Source organism: Taudactylus pleione, unplaced genomic scaffold (genome assembly GCF_031769625.1).
Source record: "Taudactylus pleione unplaced genomic scaffold, aTauple2 ptg000739l, whole genome shotgun sequence".
In the NCBI taxonomy this organism is placed as follows: Eukaryota; Metazoa; Chordata; class Amphibia; order Anura; family Myobatrachidae; genus Taudactylus; species Taudactylus pleione.
In genome coordinates, this window is record NW_028285141.1 from 968,070 (window position 1) to 995,244 (window position 27,175).

Here is a 27,175-nt window from a genome sequence, read left to right on the forward strand (position 1 = left end):
GGTTGTCGGCGGTGTGCCTCTTACTGAAACCGGTGATACACAGCGTAGCCTGCCTTGGAACGAGCTGGCGTTTCTGAGATGCTGCTACTGGTGACGCTGCTGCTGTTGCTGCGTAAGGTGATACATCTACCCAGTGGGCTGCCACAGTCATATAGTCCTTAGTCTGCCCTGTTCCACTTGTCCACATGTCCGTGGTTAAGTGGACATTGGGTACAACGGCATTTTTCAGGACACTGAGGACACTTTTTCTGACGTTTCTGTACAGTCTCGGTATCGCCTGTCTAGTGAAGTGGAATCTAGACGGGATTTGGAACCGGGGACACACTACCTCCATCAATTGTCTAAATCCCACTGCACTAATGGCGGATACCGGACGCACGTCTAACACCAACATAGCAGTCAAGGCCTCAGTTATACGTTTTGCTTCAGGATGACTGCTGTCGTACTTCATCCTCCTCGCTAAGGACTGTTGGAGGGTCAATTGTTTAGTAAAAGTAGTGGTGTTCCTACTTCCTCTCTGGGATGACGAATGACTCCCAGCAGCAGCAACAGCAGCAGCAGTAGGCGTAGCAATGCAGGATCCTCCGGAGGAATCCCGGATAGGAGAGTCAGTCATGCCAGTGACATGGCCTGCAGGACTACTTCCGATCCTGACTAAGGAGGAAATTGACGAGGAGGGAGTTGATGGTGTGGTTTGCAGGCACTTGGATACAACAGGACAATGGGATTTAGGTGTCCCTGGACTGCTTACGGTCTTAGCCAAAGTTTCTGAACTTGACAGTAACTTTTTATGAACGCGCTGCAGGTGCCGTATAAGGGAGGATGTTCCTAGGTGGTTGACGTCCCTACCCCTACTTATTTCACCTTTATATATGGTACATATGGCAAGACAGTTGTTGTCGGGATTTGGATAGAAATATTGCCAGACCAAAGAGGTGAAATGTTTGGTCTTCTGCCCAGGCATGACCATGATGGGCTTTTTCATCCCACGGACAACAACTGTCTCCCCCGGAGCCTGATTTAAACAAACCACATCACCATCAGAATCCTCCTCGCCAACTTCCTCCTCAGCGCCAGCTACACCAGTATCCTCATCCTGTTGTACTTCAACAGTGACATCTTCAATTTGCATATCAGCAAGTGGACTGTGGGTGCTCCTTTCAGCACTTGCAGGGGGCGTGCAAATGGTGGAAAGAGCCACCTCTTCCCGTCCAGTGCTGGGAAGGTCAGGCATCGCAACCACCACCACACTTGGACTCTCCTTGGGGATTTGTGATATCTTCTTAGAAAGCACAGTTCTTCGCTGTGCTTTTGCCAGCTTAACTCTTTTGATTTTTTTAGTGGGAGGAGGGCTTCCATCGTCATGTGAAGCTGAACCACTAGTCATGAACATACTAGGGATCGACCTTAGCCGTTCCTTGCCACTCCGTGTCGTAAATGGCATATTGGCAAGTTTACGTTTCTCTTCAGCTGATTTAAAAGTTTTTTTCAAGGTCATTTTCCTGAACTTTGTCATTTGGGATTGTATGTGCCCTCTATTATGACATTGGGCATCGGCCTTAGCAGACGACGTTGATGGCATGTTATCGTCTATGTCATGACTAGTGGCAGCAGCTTCAGCACTAGGAGGAAGTGGTTCTTGATCTTTCTCTATTTTATTTTTATCGGAGAAAGTTTGGTCCTCCATTTATGTTATATCGATTTGATATATACGTGCGGCTAAATACAGAAAATATTTTTTTATTTTTGCTGGAGAGTAGTGCACTTTGTGGGTTACACCACCCTTTATGAAATGAGCCAGCCGGCTCTTTACTTATGGGACACAGGTGCACACTTGGCGCTGCTCCTTTGTTGATGCACGTGCGGCTACTGCGCACACAATTCACAAACACAGAAAATATTTTTTTTTTTGGTTTGGACTGGAGTGTACTTTGGGGGTTACAGCACCCTTTAACGGTCAAGCCAGCCGGCCCTTTACTTATGACACAGGTGCACGCTTGGCACTACTTTGTTGATGCACGTGGGCTACTGCGCACACAATTCACAAACACAGAAAATATTTTTTTTTTTGGTTTGGAGTGTACTTTGGGGGTTACAGCACCCTTTAACGGTCAAGCCAGCCGGCCCTTTACTTATGACACAGGCGCACGCTTGGCACTACTTTGTTGATGCACGTGCGGCTACTGCGCACACAATTCACAAACACAGAAAATATATATTTTTTTGGTTTGGACTGGAGTGTACTTTGGGAGTTACAGCACCCTTTAACGGTCAAGCCAGCCGGCCCTTTACTTATGACACAGGCGCACGCTTGGCACTACTTTGTTGATGCACGTGGGCTACTGCGCACACAATTCACAAACACAGAAAATATTTTTTTTTTGGGTTTGGACTGGAGTGTACTTTGGGGGTTACAGCACCCTTTAACGGTCAAGCCAGCCGGCCCTTTACTTATGACACAGGCGCACGCTTGGCACTACTTTGTTGATGCACGTGCGGCTACTGCGCACACAATTCACAAACACAGAAAATATATATTTTTTTGGTTTGGACTGGAGTGTACTTTGGGGGTTACAGCACCCTTTAACGGTCAAGCCAGCCGGCCCTTTACTTATGACACAGGTGCACGCTTGGCACTACTTTGTTGATGCACGTGCGGCTACTGCGCACACAATTCACAAACACAGAAAATATTTTTTTGGGGGGTTTGGACTGGAGTGTACTTTGGGGGTTACAGCACCCTTTAACGGTCAAGCCAGCCGGCCCTTTACTTATGACACAGGCGCACGCTTGGCACTACTTTGTTGATGCACGTGCGGCTACTGCGCACACAATTCACAAACACAGAAAAAATATTATATTTTTAGCACTTGGGGGGAGCACCCCTGATGGACAGAGCACCCCCTGGACAACACTACAGCACCCCTTTAGGACTGGGATACTGCACAGGACTTTGGAGTGGACACAGCCCCTATGGAGAACTGCAAATGATGGGTTAGAACTGCGCTCTGCTGTATGGGCAGATGGGATGTGAGATGTATTGTTTGTGTCGGGGTGCTGCACCTTCCTAAAAGCAGGAGTACCGGGTCCTGTGTAACGATATAATGGGGTAGAGGGTGCGGAGGGTGCGCTTGCCCTATGGGTGTAATGCTGGAGTAATAGTGTGTTGTGGTCTTTTGTGTTTGATGTTGTTTGTGGAGTGATGGGGTGTAGGGAGGGAAGGGGGTCTAATGGACTGGAGGTGGTGGGTGAGGAAATGAAGACAGAGGCAGAAATGGGGGCCAAAGTGTTTATTGGAAAAAAACAGTACTAATCCTGTTCGGTCCCAGGCACCCAGGTGGGGTTAGTGGACCCTTTTAGGGGGCTCCTTTCCGTGCAGTTCAATAGACCGGCACGTTACCCCTGCTGGACCTTTGGTCAACAGTCTTAGGATGTCTCGGGGGGAGGGGAGTGGTGGGTTGGCAGCGGGTCTGGCGGTTGTGGATGTACACCCTGGCGGCGTCCCGCGCAGGGGTATAAGTCTCGGAGTCACTTACCTACCGGTAGGATTTGTTGGTGAAAAAGGCTTGGGCTGCTGGTAGCTAGTGTTAGTTTCCTTTTGCAGATGCGGTGTTGGATGGCTGCTGCAGTGTCAGCGGTTGGAGGAAGCACTGTGTGTGGTAGTGGCTTGCTGGTGCACTGTGGGGCTTGGTGCACCGCGTTGCTGGCATTCTGTTCCCGCTGCCTGGTGGGTGCCTGCTGGTGTGGATCGCTTAGGGATTGCTGCTGGACGAACAGCTGTGAGTGGAGCTGGTGTTGGTTGCTCCCAGGGGGCGGTGCGTGGTCGCCTGGGTCTAGCAGGTGGAGTGGTGATCAAGAGGGGTGCGAAGGGCTTTGCTAGGTGTGATGCCCAGCGCGGCCCTGCGGGTGGTGGGTAGAGAGGGTTCTGGAAGCAGCAAGGCTCGACCAAGTTCTCCGCAGGAATGAAGAGCTCTGGTGTAAGCTGGCTGTGGTGTCAGAATGTAGGGGGTCTCCAACGCGTTTCGGCAGGGGCTCTGCCTTCTTCAAGGAGGTCCAGCCAGCCCCTATGGACTTTGAAGTAGTGGACACAGCCCCTATTAACAACAGCAGCACAGCACAACACAGCCAGCCCCTATGGACTTTGAAGTAGTGGACAACAGCAGCACAGCGCAGCAAAGCACAACACTACTCTGCACTACACTACACTACACAGCCCAGCCAGCCCTAACTCCCACCCTCCCTCTTCATTGTCCACAGCCGAGTGAGAAAATGGCGCCGACGCGGGTACCTTATATAGGATCCAAAACCCGCGAGACCCGGAAGGCGGGATGATGACGTTTTGCCTCGATTTCAGATCCGAGTCAGGCGGGAAAAGTCGAGCCTGACTCGGATCTGACTCGGATCGGGGGGGCTCGGGGGGGTTCGGATTTCAGAAATCCGAATCCGCTCACCCCTAATACACACACATACAGTCACACATATTCACTTACATACTGTCACACACACGTACATAGTCACACATACAGTCACACACTTATACACACACACATACATACATGCAGTCACAGTTATACAAACACAATCATACACTCAATATAGTGCCCCCTCCCCCCTCTCTCTCACTGACTCACCTTGCAGGGTACATTAGTATGTGTTAGTTAGCACACCAGCTCCACCATGCTCTCCTCTCTTCCATGCTGCTGGGCTGGCTGCTGGCAGTGATAGTCCCGTGTAGCTCCGCCCCCTGCCCCGACTCCACCTCTTTTGGCTCCCACAGCTCTAGAAGTGCAGTCCTTTACACTGCAGCTCTAATCAATGATAAGTCACCTACGAGAGAGGGGGCCACGGGGTGTTGAAGGGGTTAACTCACTGACTGTCGGGCTGCTGTCAGCACAGTGGAGACTGAGCTGCCGTGCTGCAGGAGAATGTGTAGTGGGGGAGGGATCAGTAACCTGAGTGCAGAGAGAGGTCTCCACCTCTGCCTCAGCTGAACTAACGGGCCGGTTTTCCGACAGCCCGTGCGGAGGAAGGACAAGGTTCGGGTCCACAATATGTGTGAAGGGGGAAAGGGGCTACTAGGGAGAGCTGCTGTGATAATGTGATGCTGCCCAGGAACTCAGTGCTGGGAATAGGAGGCTGAATAGTGCACACAGAGCTCGGGGAGGGCTATTATTGCATAGCTACCTGCGGTACCCACACGGCTCTCCTCCATGTCTGCTGCTGGGTGCTGTCTATACATCCATGTGCCAGCCGGTGACTGATCCTGTTGGCAGCCATGCTGTGCACCCCTCTAACACACCCCCCTAAGAGCCAGCCCTGCTTCAGGGGTCGGACCTGGCTCCTCTGTGCACTGTGTGCACGGCTCCTCCCACCGCTAATGTCAGAGCTGATTCCAGGAACTGAAATCGCTGCTGCTGCACACTGCCTGCCACCTACTGAGCATGCACAGCAAGTTGAAAAGTCCCATCTGTATAATGGGGCATTCTTGAGGTAATAGTTAAAAAACTGTAACTTTCTATTTTGCCTGAACCCAAAAAGCACGTTCCCTGGCACAATAGCTACCCCATAAAACAAACTCCAAGTCTAAATTCCACCCCTTCCCTGAGTTTTGCCTTCCCAAAAATCCCCCATAGACTACTGCAGAAATGGGTTCCTAATTGACAATGTCAGAAAAATGTGACAGTTGGAGCTTTAGATTACTCCCATGTCCTAATTTTTTATGTGTATGTCCTGAAATTTGCAGCACCCAGTGACAGTTCTACCCGGCCATACCAAATTTCAGATCCGTACCTCCTATAGCTTTTGAGGTGTAGCCCCTTAAACACCCTGCCCCCCCCCCTCTGGAATTCTCTATGGAGAAATACATTTTTTGAGATGCAGCCAGGGCTGGTGCTACCATTACGCAGACGCCTAAGGGCGCCAGCCACTGGACGACGACGCTGAGTCCACAAAAAAAAAAATGAATGTCATAATTCATGGCTGAGTGCAGCGCCGTAGCTAGACGGCAGTGCGCCCAGTGCAGCACTGCCGTCCCTCTCACTCCCTCTCCACCCCCACCCCCCCTGAGTGCTTACCCTAACTTCCGACACCAGGAGGGAGGGCGGGATCTTCCGCAGATTTTCAATGTCCGTCGCACACCATTGCCGGAGGTCTCTATCTGCAGACCTCCGGCACAGAAAAGTGTGTGGCCAGTGCCGCTGGAGGATGGCGCCCGGTGCACATGACCCCTCAGCCCCCCCCTAGTTGCGGCCCTGCTGAGTGGCATATAATGAATTTGTGGCAAAGTTGTGTGGCATATGAATTGGCAGCAGTGTTATGAGTCACATTATGATTTTGGCGCTCTGCTGTGTGTAAAATTCTATATAGTATATTATGAATTTGGGACACCGCTGTGTGGCATGTTATTTAACTGGGGAGACTTATGCGTGGCATATTATGAATTGGAGGGAGCAGGGGCGGTTGGTGAAATGTTGCCTAGGGCGCCCGGAAACCTTGCACTGGCCCTGGATGCAGCCTTAATATAAGGGCACGACTGTGCCCTTATAATATATTTTTTATTATTATTATCTTTATTACACACACTAAATGATATCCCAAACATTTACAATGACTATGAAAATTCATTCAAGTTCACTGCAGTTACTGAGGTGCATTATTAAAAATAAAAAAAGAAATGGCAAATGTATTTCTTAGTAAGCCTGCATGGAGAGAGCAGAGCGTAGGCCTAAGTCTGCAAATTATAACAGAAACGGTTTTGCACTGAACATGTTAATGCACCCAGTCAATGTATAAATAATTAGTCACTTTATATTCAGTGTGAAAATTGTACGCGTGTGATCAAGCTGGATTTATTTTTTTTTGTTGTTGTTTCGAAAGACAAGAAAAGTGTTCAACAATCCCTGGTTTTGCATTAAATATAATTTAATAAATCCAGTGGCCGAAACTGCCAAAGCTACAGCAGCTCTGGTAAGTGTTGCATAGTAAATTCAGCCTGGAATGAGTTCTTTTTTTTTTTAAACCATTTTATCCCCTATTAGGCGAATGCTAATGGAATTTCGCTATATAACAGCAGTGAATGTTTAACACTCCTTTCCAGAACTTGAACAAGATTACTGTAGTTCAGTCGACTGGGGAGACACTTACTTAGCTACAGGATCTTCAGCAGTTTAGGTGAATGCCATCAACTGTTTTCATAAACAGAACAGTAATGTAGTATTTCAGCATAATGCTATGGAAAGAAGTTTGCAAGAAAAGGTAATTGAGAGAGACCTGAACCTCTCACTGGACGGGATGCTCTATCAGAATCGGTATGAAATACGGATGCGGCCGGCGGTCCGATTCCCGGCAGCCCGACCACAGCAGAGTTCCCGGCAGCGGAAGCCCGACAGCGCTGGAAATCCCGATCGTCGATCGGTAAGTATTGACTAACCTAACCTCCCCCCCAAGTGCCTAACCCTAACCCCCCCCCCTTCCCCGCTGCCTAAACCTAAGTCCCCTGGGGGGGGCGCCTAACCTTCCCGGGGGGGTGCCTATCCCTAAGTCCCCCCCGGGTGCCCTAAACCTAACCCTCCCCCCGCGGCTGTACGCTCACGGTGCCCGGCGTCCCTTCGATCGGGATGCCAGGCGCCGGTCTCCCGGCGTCGGGGAAATGTCAGGCGTCTACATCTAGACGCCCGGCATTTCACCCTCGCCGGGATATGACAGTCGGGAAGCCAGCTGCCGGTATTAAGGCAGCCGGCTTCCCGATTGTATACCGCTCTATCAGCGAGAATGCGATCAAAAACTCCAAAAATACTGTCTTCAGTGGTTTTACCCCATTTGCCATATGCATCAAGCTCCGGAAAGCAAAACTTTCTGAAACTTGTTGTCAATAGAAGACTCGTAAGCTTCTTTTCTAAGACTTCCCCGAGAGGTATCAAATAGGATCATTACCAGGATTTGTCGGCGGCCGTGCATGCGCAGAAGGATTCCCAGGTCATAAACCCGGTATACCTCACAATGCAAAGGACAGTTCTTCCGATATAAAAAGGTAAGCAAATCTGGGAGTAACAAATGTCTCAGGGTGGCTATATATATAATAATGGCCTGGGAGTCAAACAATAGAGCCCACTGAAAGACATTAGTATGTATAGCCCATCCTTCCCCCCCACAGTCCCAAGTTTAGCGAACTAATAACAATCTGCATGTCTTGATAATGACAGAGCTTATGGAGAAGTGTGGTATTCCAAAATGGTTGGTAGGAAAATGTGCTTGATAGGGGAGGAGTTGTGGGCACTTTGGGCATGCTTTTTTGCGGGTTGAAGCAGGGATAATTTTGTCCCTAGTTTGCAAAGATAAATGTTTGGAGGTATACTATAGCCACACACTTCAAATATGAACCACATCTGAGATGCTTTCCACAATAAAGAACAAAATATGAGAATAATGTAACCCCTACCTGTATAAAACAATACAATAGAATCAGAAGTCAACTATGAGTTCATGACCATATAAAAACATAAGGCCACAGGTGACGTGCTCCTATATACGCTGCACTACCTGCTTGTACAAGGTGATCCTTTCATTCAGGTGAGTTTTGTCATGTGATCACTGATCACCAAATAGAAGGAGATACAATTTATGAGCTATTTATACTGTAAATAGCTGTGAAAGATATCTTTCTCTTTGAAATATTCAAAGAATAAATATGTCACTCTGGTCGTCACGTTAGACCTTAAACCGGGTATACACCTGGACGACGGATCGGTCTTCTGGTCGATCCGCCATCCTGACGATTGGTAAGTACATAGACACTTGCCAATCATCGGCCCGATGTGCTGCCAGTCACCGGCGGCCTCTGCAGCAAGTGTACAGGCGTTCGGTTTACCACCCGTACACACAGCACGATGCACCGATATTTCTGCATTTATATTGGGCATACGGCTGTGCTGCACAGACGACGTGATTTGACTCTGTACGATGTTGTTCACAGACATATTGTCTGTACACACTGGCTGACTCACACTCAATATATCTGCCATTTAATTGAGTGGCCAATATATTGGCCAGTGTGTACCCAGCATTGCAATATTTTATCAACTTAACTATATTCGGGATGTGGTCATAATCCCGAGCGCTGGGATTCCGGCGTTCAGAATACAGGCGTCGGGATCCCAAAGGTAAGTAGCTGGGTTAGGGGAAGGGTTAGGCACTATGGAGAGGGTTAGGTTTAGGCTTTGGGGAGTGTTAGGGATTAGGTTAGGGTTTACTTACCTGGGAGGAGTCAGGATTGTAACCTGGTCGGGATGCTGGCGTCGGGATTAAGACCGCTGGGATCCCAAGCGTCAGCATCCCGTACCCATCACCTATATTCTACATATATTCATATACGGTGTTTGTATCACACTTGCCTACCCTCCTGATTCGGCTGGGAGCCTCCCGAAAATCAGCCGCTGACCCGACCGCCCGCAGCGGTGTCGCATCATCATGGCCTGACCCTGCTTCACAATGCCCTTAATTTCAGCATTGTGAAGAGGTGGCGGGGCTACAATGACGCGATCGTGCGGTCACGCCTTTGCCCCACCCCCACATAATCTCCCACGACATGCTCCCTTTATGCTACGCCCCCCGCCGAAGTAGACTGGCTTCCCCTTCCTGGAATGCTGACCCTGGATGTTGGCAAGTATGGTTTGTATCAACTGTTTTAGTCCATACCTGCCTGCTTTAAAATATTTTTTATCTCAGACATTACACAGTTCAAAATAGACACAACACAAACCCCATAGCCCGTCCCCCCCTCATGATGAGGCAACCTGCCCATGACAGATTTACATGACAAGAATGTGTGTCAGACTCACAGCTTTCCTCTCATAAAAAAAAAATGTATCAAACACAAGTATGCCAAAGCAGCATCTGATATAATGGGAATTAAAACAATAACAGATTTTAAATATTTTTGTCATGAAATTACTACTTGATTATTATAAGGAATACCACACCCCATTCATTGAAATATAAGGATTATTGAAAACCCCTTCAATTTATATTAACTGCATATGGTCATGAAACAGGACTGACTAGTGTAAAAAAACAGATCACAAGTGGCTACTGTATCATGAGATTTGGTATTATATTTAACATTCAAGGGAAACTCTCGATATCTAAAAATAGGTAATGCATTGGATTGTTGTGATTAGTTACAGTTTAAACGTGCAGAGCTTAAAATGCAAGTGTAGGCTCCTGACAAAGATGTGGTTTGTAAAGAAATGCATAGGGTTTTGCTTTAAAAATATCATGGGCCTGATTCCGAGGTAGGAGAAAAAATATTTTAACATTTAAAAATGTGCAAAAAAACCCCTTAAATTTCAGTATAAAGACAAAAAAATGCCCAGTATTTGTGCGCTACATGCAATAGCAGCCATTATTTTCACAGCATGTAAAAAAAGAAATGCATTTGCACCCCTTGCATAGTAAGATGGTTTGTTCCAGGAGCAAATTAGTCCTCTTTTATTTGCTCCTAACTCTGAGTCAGTCCGTATGTGAATAACCAATAGACATAATTTCCCAGATTGTCTAGGAGACTCACAAATTTCAATAGTAGGCTACAACCACCCCCAGCCAGGCACAATTATTTGAATTAGATATCTGGCAGGTCAGGGGTTAAAGTGGGCAGGAACAGGGTGAAATGGAGTTCCGTCACCTCTAATGGTAGGTGGAACCTGCACAGAAGTCTCACAGAAAGAAATCCACTCACTGTCTGCCTAGGGAGGCTCAATTTCTTCAGAGATCCATTTCAGAGAAACCAGCATATAGGTAAGGAAAGAATCAAATGAAGGCAATACATAGGGGTTGCAAAAAAACATTAGGCATCCAAGTGACAGACTAGTTTGTGGGGACCCCATAAAAAAAAAAACAGAGGCACGGCAGAAAAATAGCACTGATCACTTAAAAATAAAAGTTCTATAACATTGTGGTCTCAGCGGATGGCAGGAGTGCTAACAAAAAAAAAGCATCTAAAATGTATTTCACACGTGTCACGCTGGGAGGCGGTTTTCTGGAAGCTGAGGCCTGAGGCTGCGGGAGGAAACGGAGGCGAGGGGCCTGAATGTACGACCTCCGCATCCACGGGTCTTGGTCATTGGCGAGACGGAATCTAACCCACGAGATGGTGTTCACCAGTGACCCCACCAATCGGGATATGGGCTTACGCTGCACCTCGTAAGCAGGTTGCGGTCCTTTGACTAGGTGACCAAAGCCCGCGGGAAAAAGGAGAGACGAACACTCGTGGCCCAAAGGGTCTGTGCCAGTAAGGGGCACGTAGGGACACTGTACTTGAGGTACAAGGAAGTGTGCACTGCGGACACACTCTACCGGGTTGCCGGTTAGAAAGAGTGCACCACGGTGCAATACTGTAACACGTAGGTAGGGACCACAGAGTCCAGTAACGAGGTGGGTAGTGGTACTGGAGCCAGCCAGAGATTATGACGCTGGAGAGGTGGGTACGTATAACTACACTCAGGCTGTGATGGTAAAGCACTGGTGAAATGGATAGTATACTGCACACAGGCGGCGGTGGTAACGCACTGGTGGAATGGAGGTATACTGCACACAGGCGAGGTGGTAACGCACTGATGAGATGAATGATATAGCTGCACACAGGCTGAGGTGGTAAAGCACTGGTGAGATGAATGATATAGCTGTACACAGGCTGAGATGGTAAAGCACTGATGAGATGAATGATAGCTGCTCACAGGCTGAGATGGTAAAGCACTGATGAGATGAATGGTATAGCTGCACACAGGCTGAGATGGTAAAGCACTGATGAGATGAATGAAATAGCTGCACACAGGCTGAAATGGTAAAGCACTGATGAGATGAATGAAATAGCTGCACACAGACTGAGATGGTAAAGCACTGGTGAGATGGATGATATAGCTGCATGGGAACCTAGAACGAGAGACCACTAGTAACACTAGCAGCGACTATCTGATACACAGGAGCCGGATATATACCCCTGGAAGCCCACTGATTGGTCCACAGCGTCAGCTGACCAGCCAGACTGTCAGGGAAGGAAGGATAGTCAGAGAAGGAAATGTCATGGCGGCGCCCATGACAGGAACTCCGATCCCCGCGCACCAGGCCGTCCGAGACACCAGCATCAGGGAGAATGCTCAGCACCTCCCACGACACCGCACCAGCCGCCCGACTGCCCGGGAAGTCAGAGGAAGCCGGCGGGACGGTAAGGGACGGTCGATCCCCGGCTGAACTCTGACAGTACCCCCCCCTTTCAGGGTGGACACCGGACACCCTCCAGGTTTACCAGGAAATCTAATATGGAAGGCTCGAACCATTTGAGGCGCATGAACATCTGTGGCTCTGATCCATGCCCTTTCTTCCGGATCGTACCCTTTCCAGTCAGAGAGATATTGGAGGTTGTTAGATTTGTTAAATCGAGAGTCCAAAATCCTCCCTACCTCGAACTCTGTACCTTGAGAAGTTTGCACTTGAGGTAACTTGGGAGCAGAAGTTTGAAAACGGTTCAGCACTAGAGGACGCAGCAAATAAATATGAAAGATATTGGATATTCTTAGTTGATGAGGGAGTTCCAACTTATACGCGACTGGGTTGATGACCTTGCGAACACGGTAAGGACCAATGAAGCGTGGGGCTAGCTTCATACTGGGTACTTTCAATCGGATGTTTCTGGAGGATACCCAGACTTTATCTCCAACTCTCAGCAGTGGAACAGCGACACGTCGTCTATCCGCAAATTTTTTGTAGTTCTTAGACGACTGCTTCAGAGAGGAATGAACCCTCTTCCAAACGGTTGCGAAAAACTCCACCAATTCAGAAACTGCAGGAACCTCTACTGTAGGCAAATTTTGAAAATCTGGGACTCGAGGATGTCTCCCAAACACCGTAAAAAAAGGAGTGGCTTTGGAGGAAGTGTGATATTTGAAGTTGTGTGAAAATTCTGCTCAAGGTAATAGATCCAGCCAGTTATCTTGTGAGGAGGAAACGAAGAGTCTTATGAAAGTCTCCAGCTCTTGGTTAACTCTTTCGGTTTGCCCATCAGTTTGTGGATGGTAAGCTGAAGAAAATTTTAACTTGGTTCCACAAGTGCTACATAAGGCTCTCCAAAATTTAGCTACAAATTGAACTCTGCGGTCAGAAATGATCTCTTAAGGAAATATTCAGGTTGCATGGACTTCCTAAACAAAGACTCTTGCCAACTGAGGAGCAGAAGGGAAACCCATCAATGGAATAAAGTGTGCCATCTTAGAAAAGCGATCCACCACTACCCATATGGTATTGTATCCTTGGGAGCATGGTAGTTCAGAGATGAAATCCATGGATATATGGGTCCAAGGAGTATTAGGAATGGACAGGGGTCGCAGGAGACCTGCTGCCTTCTTGCGGGGAGTCTTATGCTGAGCGCATTTTACACATGAAAGAATAAATTCTCGAATATCCCCTTTCATTGTGGGCCACCAATAGGAACGCTGAAGGAACTTGTAAGTCTTGAGGATACCAGAATGGCCAGCAAACAGAGAGCTATGAGCCCAAGTTAGTAATTTTCCCCGTAGTTCTGGGGTCACAAAAATTTTCCCTGGGGGAGGAGTCAACATTTGAGTAGAGGCGAAGACTACAGGATCGAAAATTGGTCGGGAACGTTGATGATCCTCTTCCTGAGTGCTGGACAAGAAAGACCGTGAGAGGGCGTCAGCTTTTCTGTTTAGACTGCCAGGACGAAATTGAAGTTTTAAATTAAATCTTGAAAAGAACAAGGACCAACGGGCCTGTCTAGCATTTAGACGGTGAGCCGTTTGGAGGTAGATTAAGTTTTTATGATCTGTGATCACGGTAACTGGAAAGTTGGCTCCTTCCAACAAATGCCGCCATTCCATTAAAGCTAACTGCATTGCTAGTAGTTCCTGGTCACCAATTCCGTAGTTCTTTTCGGCAATGGAAAACTTACGAGAAAAATACCCACAGGGATGGTACTTTCCATCACTTGAGATTTGTGACAGTACTGCCCCTACCCCTACTGAAGAAGCATCTACCTCAACTGTGAACGGTTTGTCCAATTGGGGTTGGCACAGGATAGGTGCAGTGGAGAAGGCTTCTTTTAATTTTTGGAAGGCTTGGATGGCAGTATCTGGCCAGCGAATGGGATTTGCACCCTTGTTTGTGAGATTTGTGATAGGAGACACCCGTGTGGAGAAATTTGGTATAACTATAAACCGCCGGTAATAATTTGAAAACCCAAGAAGCGTTGAGTAGCCTTCAAGGATTTTGGTAACGGCCAGTCAGAAATGGCTTTTAACTTCTCCGGATCCATCTGGAGGGTCTTTCCAGAAATTATGTGCCCTAGGAAGGGTACCGAGGTTTGTTCGAAAAGGCACTTGGATATTTTTTCATAAAGATGATGCTTCTGGAGGCGTGACAAGACTTCGCCGACACGCTGACGATGATCTTGCAAATTTTTTGAAAAAATTAGAATATCATCCAAATAGACTATAACAAAACTGTAGAGGACATCCCGGAAGATCTCTTTCACATAACCCTGAAATATCGCTGGGGCGTTGCAGAGTCCGAAGGGCATTACAAGATATTCGGAGTGGCCGTCTCTGGTGTTAAAAGCGGTCTTCCACTCATCTCCAGCTTTAATGCATATTAAATTATACGCACCCCGCAGATCAAGTTTGGTGAACAAAGAGGCCCCGCGAACTTTATCAAAAAGCTCCGGAATCAGAGGCAGAGAATATCGATTCTTTACAGTAATCTGGTTGAGACCCCGGTAGTCAATACAAGGCCGAAGCCCGCCGTCCTTCTTGCTAACAAAAAAAACCCCCGCCCCTGCTGGAGAAGTGGAGGGCCGGATAAACCCCTTAGCTAGATTCTCCTTTATATATGCCGCCATAGCGGCTGTTTCAGGAACTGATAATGGGTAGGTTCGACCCCGAGGAGGGTTCTTCCCTGGCAGGAGCTCAATACCACAGTCCCAGGAACGATGAGTTTATCCGCAGCCTGTTCGCAAAATACATTGGCAAAATCTTGATAAGCTGCTGGTAGACCGGGAACAGAGGAACACTTGGGCTTGTCAGACGAGGGGAAGCTTATATTTCCACTGGAGGACAGCGCGTTAGTGCGGACAGGGAGTACTTGGATGAGACATCCATGGAAACAACTTGGACCCCACGATAAAATCTGCATACTGGACCACTGAAACGTAGGATTGTGCTTTTGTAGCCAGGGGAGGCCTAAAACTAGTTCATAGGCCGAGTCGGGAAGAACAAAAAATTCAATAGTCTCCTGGTGCAGACATTCAATCCGGAGGAACACTGGCAGGGTTTTTGAGGATCTCCCTAGCAAGGTCTTGCCATCTACACCAGAGAGCAGTAATCTGTTTAGCAATGGAACCACCGGAAGGCCTAGGGTCTGAATCAGTGACTTAGAAATAAAACTGCCGGCAGCCCCAGAATCCACAAGGGCTTTAACCATCCTTGTCCTGGACTGGTAGGAGAGCGACACAGGCAATAAACTGTCATTTATTTGGGAGGAGTCAGAAATAACCCCCAATTGCATGCTCCCAACATCAATTAGAGTTTCGCGTTTCCCGTCAATACAGGACAATTCCTTAATGTGTGCTCCGGAGCAGCACAATACAAGCACAATTTATTTTGAAAATGCTGGTTCCGTTCGGCGGTACTTAACCGGGATCTGTTAATTTGCATCGACTCCTCACTGCTAGAGAAGGAAGGAGAGGAATGACTTCCCAAGGATGGGCGATCCCGAGGACGATCTCCACGCCCCCTATTTCCCCACCGCTCTCTATGGCAAAGGTCAATTTTTATACAGAGGGATATAACATCCGAGAAGGTGGGAGGTAAATCCCTAGATGCCAATTCTTCCTCTCAGATAAGCCATGTAGGAAGGCTGCCTTAAGTGCTTCCTCGTTCCATTTTAGTTCGGACGCTAGGGTTTGAAATTGTACTACATATTGCCCGACGGACCGGGTACCCTGACGGACACGAAGCAAATCTGAAGAAGCAGAGACAGATCTCCCGGGTTCATCGAAGATCCTTTTGAAAGCTGCCACGAACTCTATATCTAGATACGAGCGGATCTGCTCGTTCCCACAAGGGGGAGACCCAATCCAGAGCTGCCTCAGTTAGTAATGAAATTACATAGGCCACCTTAGACCGGGAGGTAGGGAAATTCTGGGGTAGGCATTCGAACTGGATCTCACACTGGTTTATGAAACCACGACATCGTTGAGGAGTATCATCGAACCTCTCGGGAGTAGCCAAGTGCAAATGGGATTTTTGAGGAACGACCCCCGAAGGTAATACAGGAGAAACCGTAGGAGCGACAGAAGGAGGAGCATGAGACATAGCTGCCAGAGTGTTCTGAATAGACAGGAGCTGACCAGATAATTCCTGTAAGTACTTGGCCACATGCTGCTGTGCCGCTTCTTGGTTATCCATGCGAGTCATTAGCTCCTGGAGATTCCCAGTACCTGGGGAGCCTGTAGCTTCCATTTGGCTAGAACAAACTGTCATGCTGGGAGGCGATTTTCTGGAAGTGGAGGCCTGAGGCTGCGGGAGGAAACGGAGGCGAGGGGCCTGAATGTACGACCTCCGCATCCACGGGTGTTGGTCGTTGGCGAGACCTAGTCAAAGGTGCGGAATCTAACCCACGAGATGGTGTTCACCAGTGACCCCACAAATCGGGATATGGGCTTGAGCTGCACCTCGTAAGCAGGTCGCGGTCCTATGACTAGGTGACCAAAGCCCGCGGGAAAAAGGAGAGACGAACACTCGTGGCCCAAAGGGTCTGTGCCAGTAAGGGGCATGTAGGGACACTGTACTTGAGGTACAAGGAAGTGTGCACTGCGGACACTCTACCGGGTTGCCGGTTAGAAAGAGTGCACCACGGTGCAATACTGTAACACGTAGGTAGGGACCACAGAGTCCAGTAATGAGGTGGATAGTGGTACTGGAGCCAGCCAGAGATTATGACGCTGGAGAGGTGGGTACATATAACTACACTCAGGCTGTGATGGTAAAGCACTGGTGAAATGGATAGTATACTGCACACAGGCGACGGTGGTAACGCACTGGTGGAATGGAGGTATACTGCACACAGGCGAGGTGGTAACGCACTGATGAGATGAATGATATAGCTGCACACAGGCTGAGGTGGTAAAGCACTGGTGAGATGAATGATATATCTGCTCACAGGCTGAGATGGTAAAGCACTGATGAGATGAATGAAATAGCTGCACACAGGCTGAGATGGTAAAGCACTGGTGAGATGGATGATATAGCTGCACACAGGAATAGATCACTGGAAGCAAGGGAACCTGGAACGAGAGACCACTAGTAACACTAGCAGCGACAATGGTTGTTCAGGCAACTACCTGATACACAGGAGCCGGATATATACCCCTGGAAGCCCACTGATTGGTCCACAGCGTCAGCTGACCGGCCAGACTGTCAGGGAAGGAAGGATAGTCAGAGAAGGAAGTGTCATGGCGGTGCCCATGACAGGAACTCCGATCCCCGCGCACCAGGCCGCCCGAGACACCAGCATCAGGGAGAATGCTCAGCACCTCCCACGTCGCCGCACCAGCCGCCCGACTGCCCGGGAAGTCAGAGGAAGCCGGCGGGATGGTAAGGGACGGCCGATCCCCGGCTGAACTCTGACAACACGGTCATAGCCCCAAAAGACTTTGGGGCCTAGGTGGCCCCCAGCCATTGACTTTACCGTTTCCCTTGCACAATAGTGTGTAAAAAATAGTTTTCACACTTGTTTTGGCCTGTCAGACTAGCGTGGTGGTGAGGCGGGGGGGGGGGGGGGCAGAAGAGTTCCACCACCTCTCCAAGACCACTTTAAGCCCTGCGGTGGGTACGTTTGCAATTCACATTTATTTCACCACTGACTGGGACTATAGCTGGGTACACACTGTCAGATGGCGTGTGCTGGTCCGATAAACGCTCCAATCTGACAGTTATTATCGTATCCATGCACAACCGCACACAATGAGCAATTTCTTGCTCAGTGTATACTTTCTTTTGATCTCTACAACAAAATCTGGAGTTCGGAAGCAATTTAGCGAGTGAAGCACACACTATACCATACTCCAAATCTGATCATTGAAGAATTGCTTGAAGAAGTGTATAGCTGTAATCCTTCTGCATACACACTATCCAATTATCGAGCAGATCAGCCCATTATTGGCTGATCGACTAGATAATTGTCCCATGTGTCAACCATTCCAATGCCGTCCTTTTAATCATAATGACCTTTTGTACCTGCTGATCTTTATCCATATTGATCTTTTGTACCTGTCGACCTATTGCTTGTCTACCAGTTGGCGTCTGCCTAGATACTGTCAATCTTTTTATTGTATAACCATTAACTGCCATCCGTGATGTCTAATTTAGATCAGGATCCAATTTTATAATTATATGGAGTAGTATTAGCACATTATTGTCCATTAGTTTTTTTAGGTTCTGATTTGAGTGTTTTTCTTATTTTTCGAAGTGCATCTAGATGTTCTCCAAATTGCAGGGATTCACAGAGTTGGGTGGAATGAGGGTGATCCTTGCCAAGTATAGAGTAGGAACAGCTAATACCCCTTTTACACCAGAGCAAAAACCTGGGATTTTGCTGGGTCTACCCGGGTCGCAGCTCAGTGTAAAAGGGTTCCTGAAAAATAACTCAGGTCAAGTGACCCTGCAATCCAACCCAGGTAGCTACCAGGGTCAGAGCCAGGATGGACCTGGGTAATGGTGCAGTGTTAACGGCGCAATCCGGGTTATCCGACCTGGGTCATGCCTTAAATGAGCTGATTGGTGACTGTGCAGCAGTCACCTCCCACTTTTTATGACCTCACAAATCTAGCAGGGTAGACCCAGGTTCAATATGAATGGAGCTGACCTGAGAATAACCCAGATCGATGGTGCTGTGTAAACGGTGCGTCAGATTCAGACCCGCTCGCGAGCGCTGAGCGCTCGCAAGCGGGCCGATGTTGGGCCAGTGCGCATGCGCACGACGGACCCGGCTCCATGCACGAGACCCGGATAGCGACGGGCAAGCCGTCACTATGGGTCTCGCTACAAAGGGGGCGTGCTGTCGATGGTGAGTGACAGCATGCCCCCTTTGGTGGGCGTGCCGGGGGCGTGGCTGGCCAGACGGAGGCGTTCCCATAGGAAGAGCCAAAAGCACTCCAGGGCTTGCGGCAGACAAGACCTTACCACAAGGGTCTCGTCGCAAGCCCAATGGTCGCGATGGTCTTGACCATCGCAACCATCTTTTTGGCTGCTCACTATAGCTGTGGGTGGTCACCCACAGCTATGCGAGCAGCCAGGAGGCCGCTCTAAAATTCAGAGGGACGGCCCTGATTCAGAGCGAGCACTCTGTCAGAGCGTCCGGCTCTGAAGCAGAGCCAGTGTCTGACCTGGGTTGGAACCACGTCTGAAAATCCAGGTCGGACCCGGGTTTTTGTTGGAAAAAGAGGTATAATTTTGTGTTGCAGTGTTAATATGAAATTTCATTTGTCTTCTACTTACAAATTGAGTTCATGAGCATTTCATAATTTTTTTTTTTTCACCTACTACAGAAAAAGTTGCCTTTATGCTCAACTATATTTAAACAGTTTGTGTGTGGCAAAGTAGGAAACTAAAAGGTGGGTACACACTATACAGATATATCTGCACAGGGGCGTATCTACCCATTGGCCAGGATGGCACTCGGCAGGGGCGCTGAGCAAAGGGGGTGTCGTCCGGCAGTGTCACCAGTAGCCAAGGGGTGGACAAGTCCCCTGGCCCCACAAGTGTAGGGCAGACCGCAGTGAGAGCAGTCTGCCCTACACAGTAACAAACACACAGCCGCCAGTGTCAGCATGTGTGTTTGTAATAGCAGAGAGCTAATGAGAGTCAGACAGACTCTCATTTGCTGCTGCATCGTCTGCGGAGGGAGCCGGCTGGAGCTTTACTAATGAGCTCCGTGTGCCGGCTCCCCCCGCAGCATGTGATGGGAGAGACGTCATACGTCATGACGTCTTTCCCATGCAGGAGAAGAGCGGCCGGGACTCAGAGCAGACAGCGGCGGTCACGTCAGGAGTAGGAATCAGGTAAGCTGAATTTTTTTTTTGTTCTGTGTGTGTTTGTGTGTGTAAGCCTGGCACTACAGGGGGGGGCACCCGTTACTGGGGGGCACTGTATAGGAGTGGCCACTACTGGGAGCACTGTATGGGGGTGGCCACTACTGGGGGCAATTTAGGGGGTGGGTGCCACTACTGGGGACACTTTATAGGGGTGGCCAATACTGGGGACAATTTAGGGGGGTGGCCACTACTGGGGGCACTATATAGGGGGGACTACTACTGGGGGCAGTATAGGGGGGGGGACTACTACTGGGGTCTACTACTGGGGGGCACTGTATGGGAGGACTACTACTGGGGGCAATGCAGCATAGGGGGGATTACTACTGGGGGATTACTATTGGGGGCACTGCATAGAGGGGGTGGGGGGCGCCAGTCCATTACATTGCCAGGGGCGCTTGGATCACTAGATACACCCCTGTATCTGCATATCGAGTGATCTGCAGATGATGGTTGTTCGTACACACTGAACAACCATCATCTGTGCCTGCCCGCAGGTACCGGCGACGAGGGGGCATGTCCCGGCCTCCTCCTCGCGGCTACCACGTGTGTGTATATGGGTGGTCTGCCAACCGCCCATACGCACCTGCCAATGGACAGATATTTTTGCAGACATATCTGTCCATCGGCTGTGCAGCACAGCCAATGTGATATGTCGGTGAACGCCGACGTTCACCGGCATATCTCGGGTACGCACTGCCCGACAGGCAGCAGATACATTGGCCGATGTATCTGTCAGTATGTACCCAGCTTTACTTCCATTTCACTGGGACTGGTTAATGGGCTAGGTAAATAAGCGTTCTTGAGGGCTGGTGGCAGCAATGAGCAGATCACACAGACATTAGGCAGATCAATTACTATCAGATATTTACGGCTTTTAATGGATTTAAATGGCTACTTGTAAAACATAGGTGTGACACCATCTTAAAGGTTCTTCAATAGTAACACAGCAAGGAAAAGGAGAAAAAAAAAATACAAACCATGTTATCAATTGGAAATAATCTTTAAATTGATTAAATATCTTGCAATAGGGTAATTGTTGAGAGTGTTCCTTTAAGAGCTGCTTAAAATGATCATGAATATCTGAACATACGTGAACTTGTGACATCCAGGAGACGAAAAACATTTAAATGCCTGAAATATTTATCAAGTTTCTTCAGTTGTTCTAAAAAGAAAAGCATGTGTTTTCAATTTTCTGTTGAAATGTTTATAAACATAGAAATTTCCTTCACGTTCAATGAGGTTTACAATTTGGATGAATCAGCAGCTGCAAAACCTGTTATTGACCTGTCTGTGCTTCCGCCTTGTAATGAAACAGTATAATACTAAGTCACGTAAACACTGAGATTGTATCATCCGTAAAAATACAAAAAGGTTTATTCACATTTATTACATTTCAAGTTTGCTCATTTCGCTTAACATCAGTTCATGTAAACTTGCTCACCATGGGAATCCAGTGAATTGAGTGGGGAGTTTCTGGAACACATCTTGGAAGAGAAATACCTGTTTGTCACAATTTTAACATCCAAAAAAGGAGACAGGCCTGTGCAGTAATGATTTTTTTTTTTTTTTCTTACACTGGGCAAAACAAATTCTTTTAGTATAGCCTAAATAGGTGACAAGATTAGTGCAAATGTGACTGGGGTTTGGGAACTTCCTTTGCAGTTGAAAGCAATGCACATAAGAATTTTAAAAATGTTTTACAGTAGTTACCCCATTGGTTGAATAAATAAACTGTGTTTTTAGCACATATAAAATATTTTGAGGCATATGTTAAAAAAACAAAAACACTTAGCATCCAAGTAAAGACATAACAGGATTAGCTCTGTCTGATAAAATGAGCGATACTGGTTTTCACCTTGTAGCACAGCATGTAAACTAATCCTAGGCACAGTGTCATTTTAACAAATTATTGTATGATGATAGATCATTACTATTGTTTTTAATTATTATTAAGCAACATAAACCAATTATTCAAAGATCCCCTTAAAAAGCCATAAACTTAGAACATTGCCATTGCAGTTTAATTAAATGTGACTAATAATTAACACTATAATTTCCCTGTAAGTGTTTACTTTCACAAAATGTTGTGTCCAGAAAACCATTTTGGCAAATGTTAATCTATAAAGGGAATCCTATTCATGGTAATAACTTAAAAAAAAAGTCACATACATAATACTACCTATAAATATATTAAACGCTTCAAATGTAATGATTTAATGTTGATGTTATTGCTAGTGTTGGCTTCTTAAGGGTTCTTTGAGGACGGATTTTAATTCTACTGACTGGCAGAATCAGAAATAACAGTTTATCAGTCTTCAGGTAATAATATTTACCTGTATGATTAAAAGGAACCACAGTGCACAGTAACATTCGCTAATCATGAACCTGCAATATCAAATATCAGTGTGCCATTAATCTATACTAAAATATCTAAAGTATTATTGCTAGTAAAATATTCTCTCTCTGCATTCATTACAGAAAGCATATGTAGACTTTGGTCTCTGGATCATAACATGATATACAAGTTAATAATGACTAATGCTTTAGCCATCTTTTAGAACATATTTTCTAGGTGTTAAAATACAAGTACTAAAGAAACGGTCCACAGAATGATCATGGCTTAGTCTGACAAGCTGGGAAATAAGATACATATGGTGCAATGTACACTTGCATGTCTCATTAAAACACTTTGTAATAAACTGCCCTGACCTCAGTAGTGACATAAAACATTTGTTATACAGTAACACACTTGGATACAGGATGTTTTATAACTGACAGATAAGGTGACACAAATATGATACTAATGATCACTTCTTTGCAACTTATGGCTCCATCCAAACTTTCCTCTTAATGTATGCAAAGTTAAAGCTGCATTACCACATAATCTGAATATTCAAGTTGTCACTTCATAATAACTCCTTAGGGGTGTGTGAGTGGACCAATCAGAATTCACAATCTTTGATTGTTGATTCTAAAATTCTCTTAAAAATCAAGGCTGATTGATGCTGCAAGAGGGGTCTCCTGCAGCATCACTCAGCTTTGGGTTTTGTGAGACAATTACCAGAGCCCCAGGAAAAATGGCCGCATGTAGAAGCTACCAAACTCCGGGGAGGGGCAGGTTAAATAACATTTAAGATTAAATGGTAATACAGCTATAGGTAGACATACAAGCATGTGTGCAGAATTTAAAGTGCACACATACATTGTGTGAGCTGAATATTCATAAAACTAGAGATATTATAATTAAGCCAGGCCTAATGAATATTGATCAATTTCTCAGCAATATCACTCGTTCATAGCAAATTGATATGCTACATATTAGTTCATCCCACAAGATGGATGCCTCCAATGAGAAGACCATTTGTATTTATTTTCCACATAAAGAAAACATGGAAGCCAAAAGGTTAAATTAACATAGGTTCTCAGTCACTGTAGATTTCTCTTTCCCTTAACACAGTTTGATTGTGCGCTTTCCATTTTTGATGTTGTGGTTTGAGAAAAGCTCCTAAAGAGGCTTTTCTATTTAACTGACTTGATGCGTTTTGCATGTTTAAAGTGTAAGTAGTATTTAAGGCACGAGATGCAAAAATGGTTTTACCCTTTGGTGCTCCCAAGAGCTGCCATACTTCCCCAGATGTGTTGCAGTTCAGGTATTGCCAGGCTCTCTTGCCACTATTGTCTCTCAAATTCACATTCACTTTCAACTTTTCTACCAACATGGCAGCTACTTTATGATGGCCATGGATAGCAGCAATATGTAAAGGTGTATATCCACCATTGGACTTGAGGTTAAGATCCAGTTCAATTCCTGCCTTTTTGGCACCATCCAGAAACTTATAGAGCATGTCAATAGCGCCATGCTTGGCAAACCAGTGCAGAGCTGTAAAGCCAGACATGAAATCTTTCCGTAAAGCCAAATGGGGGTCCTCAATGAATAATCCATAAACCTGAAGCCAAGAGCCGGAGGCTGATTTAACAATCCAGTCATGCTCCATTGGATCCAAGGGTACTGTAGAAGTTTTATAATGAAAAGACTTTTTAATAACATAATCCATGTTCACTTTTGGTACATACTGGGTGTGGAGAGATTTTTGGGCTGCAATATTATTTACAATAAAATGGTTTGGGTCAACAGGTTTAGTCGCCAGAAGAATGTCTACATCTGGCTGTGGTGGCACCAGGACAATGTTAAGTGGTCTCTTAGTGCGTGATGGGCGCCTTCTCTTTCGATAATCCCGATCAATGAGTTCGTCATCAGAGGATGACATTATTTCCTGTAAACGAGAACTCATTCGGTGCTTTGGAGGATTCACAGCCAACTCAAACAAAATGGGAGCCTGATCAGTGAGGAAAGATTTGGCAGTGTAAGGAGATTTGCTTGTTTCAATGTTTACATTAGGTTCTATTCCACATTTCACTAAAGTATCTGTGACCCCCACATTGTCTGCACTTTGCAGTTTATTATACTGTTCAATGATACTCAGGAATTTCCTATTTGGGGGACATCTCCTAGTGCTCTCACATTTCCTCTCAATGTAATGTGAAAACTTGTCATTATTTGAGTCACTGGAGGGATCTTCTTCATCTCTGTGCTCTGTGTCACAGTCACCCCCTTCACCACTGTCACTACCTTCACTTCCACAGCTTTCCTGGTCAACAAAGTCCTCCATGTCCTGCAAGGAGAGCTGGGACCTGATGCTTTTAAAGACAGGCATTTGGTACATCCACATGCCATGCATATCATTGATTGGTATAGGAGGGGAGGGACTGCGACTCACTGTCTGATCATCTGGAATCAGCAGCACATCTGGAGGAGGGATGTCTGAATCTTGTGGGAACAGTAGTGAGGGGGATGGGTGCATAGAATTTATGTACCTGGAGGAAGGAAGAGAATCCGGCAGCTCATGATAATAACTATGTATTTGCTGTTCTCTTTGCATATAGTTAGAATGTTCATCATGCACTTCCTTTGCAAAAGTGTCATTTACGGGGCAGTTTGTCAATGACAATTCAGTACCTTCAAAGTTTCCCTGTTTTTGTCCCTCTGCATTCATACAGGTAGCACGAACAATAGCAACATTAGTTGTTTCACTTATTAGCTCTTCAGTTTGACTTTCATGTCCAGGTGTGTGCCTCCTGTACCCACTAGAAGCAGGGGAGGGAGTCTCTGTCATGGCAGGGCTGTCAGCAGAGGAAGAAAATGAAGACTGATGGTGGTATGGTGATGACGTGTTGTTCATAGGTGAATTAGAAGTCTTTATGAAAGATGAGGAGCTGTTGCTGGGTGGTGAGAAGGTCTTGCTGGAGGTTGTGTGGGTCTGACTGGTTTGAACCTGTGATAATCCATTGCTGCCTGGTAGAAGGGTCTGATTTGGCAGCATAGAGGTATTTATGATTAGTAGGGAAGTGCTGTTTTCGGGCGAGGAGGTGTTGCTGGGTGGTGAAGAGATAAGGCAGGGTGGTATAGAAGCACAATTTGGGGACACAGACGGGAGAGGGGATGAGGGAGTATACTGGGAGGATGATTGTTGCTGTCCTTTAGGTGCACGGTCATAAGCATAGGGTTCTTTGTAAGAGGAGGCATCCCAAATCTTTCCATCCAAAGTCCCATTGCCGCCGCCAGTGTCATGGGGAGCCTGTGAATTTCCAGCTATACTGTGCTGGGGATGCTGCAATGTGTCCGACTCTGGCTGCACATATATAGCCTGGTTAGGGTGCACACTCCCAGGGACTTGCTGTCCGCCAGCCTGGCTGCTCCATCCCCCACCTACCTGGAGTCTCTGCACCGCACCGGGTACAATCTGATCCTCCTCTCTGGTGTCTATAAGCTCAGGCTCCTCCTGCTGGTCCAATGCTTCGGGGGTCCGTGCCCGCAGGTCCTCTCCCAGCAGATCACGGTACCGGCTTCTGAGCACCACGTACTTGACAGCTCCCTCCTGCTTTACCACCGCCACCGAGTTCACATAGCGCTTGAATTTTTCCCGGCGCTTCAGGAGCTGTTCTGCGGGCGCCCGGGTGTCTCTCAAGTAGTGCTTGAAGTGGCCCACCAGTGAAGCATTGGGCACCTTTCCACCGCCCTGGCAGAGAAAGTCCAGCACCTCTTCCTGGCTCAGCTCATTTGCCATGCTCACACACTGCTTCTCATAGCCCAGCACAGGCGGAGGTCAGCAGCCGGTGTGCATGCATGCTGCATCTCCTGCTCCTGTCTGATAAGCGCTGCAACTTCAGGCTCCACACCTAACTTCCACTCAGTCACTCAGAGTCAGCCACACAGTTCCACCTGCTCCCCAGCCCCTCCTCTCTTACAGATGAAGGGCAGAATACGGCCTTTCGCCTTTGCTTTCTAAACACTCATCTCCACCCTCTTTTTCTCTTCTCCTGCCCCCGCAATGAATAACAATTCCCTCCCACTAAACTGAAACAGCAACAATGACAATTGCTGCTGAAATGGAGGCGTGTGCGGCAGAGGGAGGATCAGGGGCGGCAGGAATGTCAGGGTGAAATTCCTCAGTGCAAGGTACAGCAAGGTGCACTGCCTGTCTCTCCTCACCCTGCCAGCAATTCCTGTCTCTCCTACTCACCCTGCCAGCAATTCCTGCCTCTCCTCCTCACCCTGCCAGCAATGCCTGTCTCTCCTCCTCACCATGCCAGCAATTCCTGCCTCACCTCCTTACCCTGCCAGCAATGCCTGCCTCTCCTCCTCACCCTGCCAGTACTGCCTGTCTCTCCTCTTCACCCTGCCAGCAATTCCTGCCTCTCCTCCTCACAGTGGCAGCAATTCCTGCCTCTCCTCCTCACCCTGCCAGCAATGCCTGCCTCTCCTCTTCACCCTGCCAGCAATTCCTGCCTCTCCTCCTCACCCTGCCAGTACTGCCTGTCTCTCCTCTTTACCCTGCCAGCAATGCCTGTCTCTCCTCACCCAGCTACCATGCCTCTCCTCCTCATCCTGCCTTCACTGCCTGACTGTTCTCACCCTGCCAGCATACCTGTCTCTCCTCACCCAACTAGCATGTCTCTCCT

At 47.4% G+C, this 27,175-nt stretch overlaps 1 protein-coding gene across 1 annotated transcript; it reads right to left on the reverse strand.

Annotated features, from left to right (window-relative positions):
• Positions 1-21,032: 21,032 nt before the first annotated feature.
• Positions 21,033-26,443, reverse strand: SOWAHB (sosondowah ankyrin repeat domain family member B). Its single transcript, XM_088457127.1, has one exon. The coding sequence runs from the start codon at positions 26,278-26,280 to the stop codon at positions 23,578-23,580; it is 2,703 nt and encodes a 900-aa protein (XP_088313253.1). The 5' UTR covers positions 26,281-26,443; the 3' UTR covers positions 21,033-23,577.
• Between the last annotated feature and the right edge of the window lie 732 nt (positions 26,444-27,175).

Coding starts and splice junctions, on each gene's coding strand:
- SOWAHB (XM_088457127.1), bottom strand. CDS start 26,280: ATGGCAAATGAGCTGAGCCAGGAAGAGGTGCTGGACTTTCTCTGCCAG.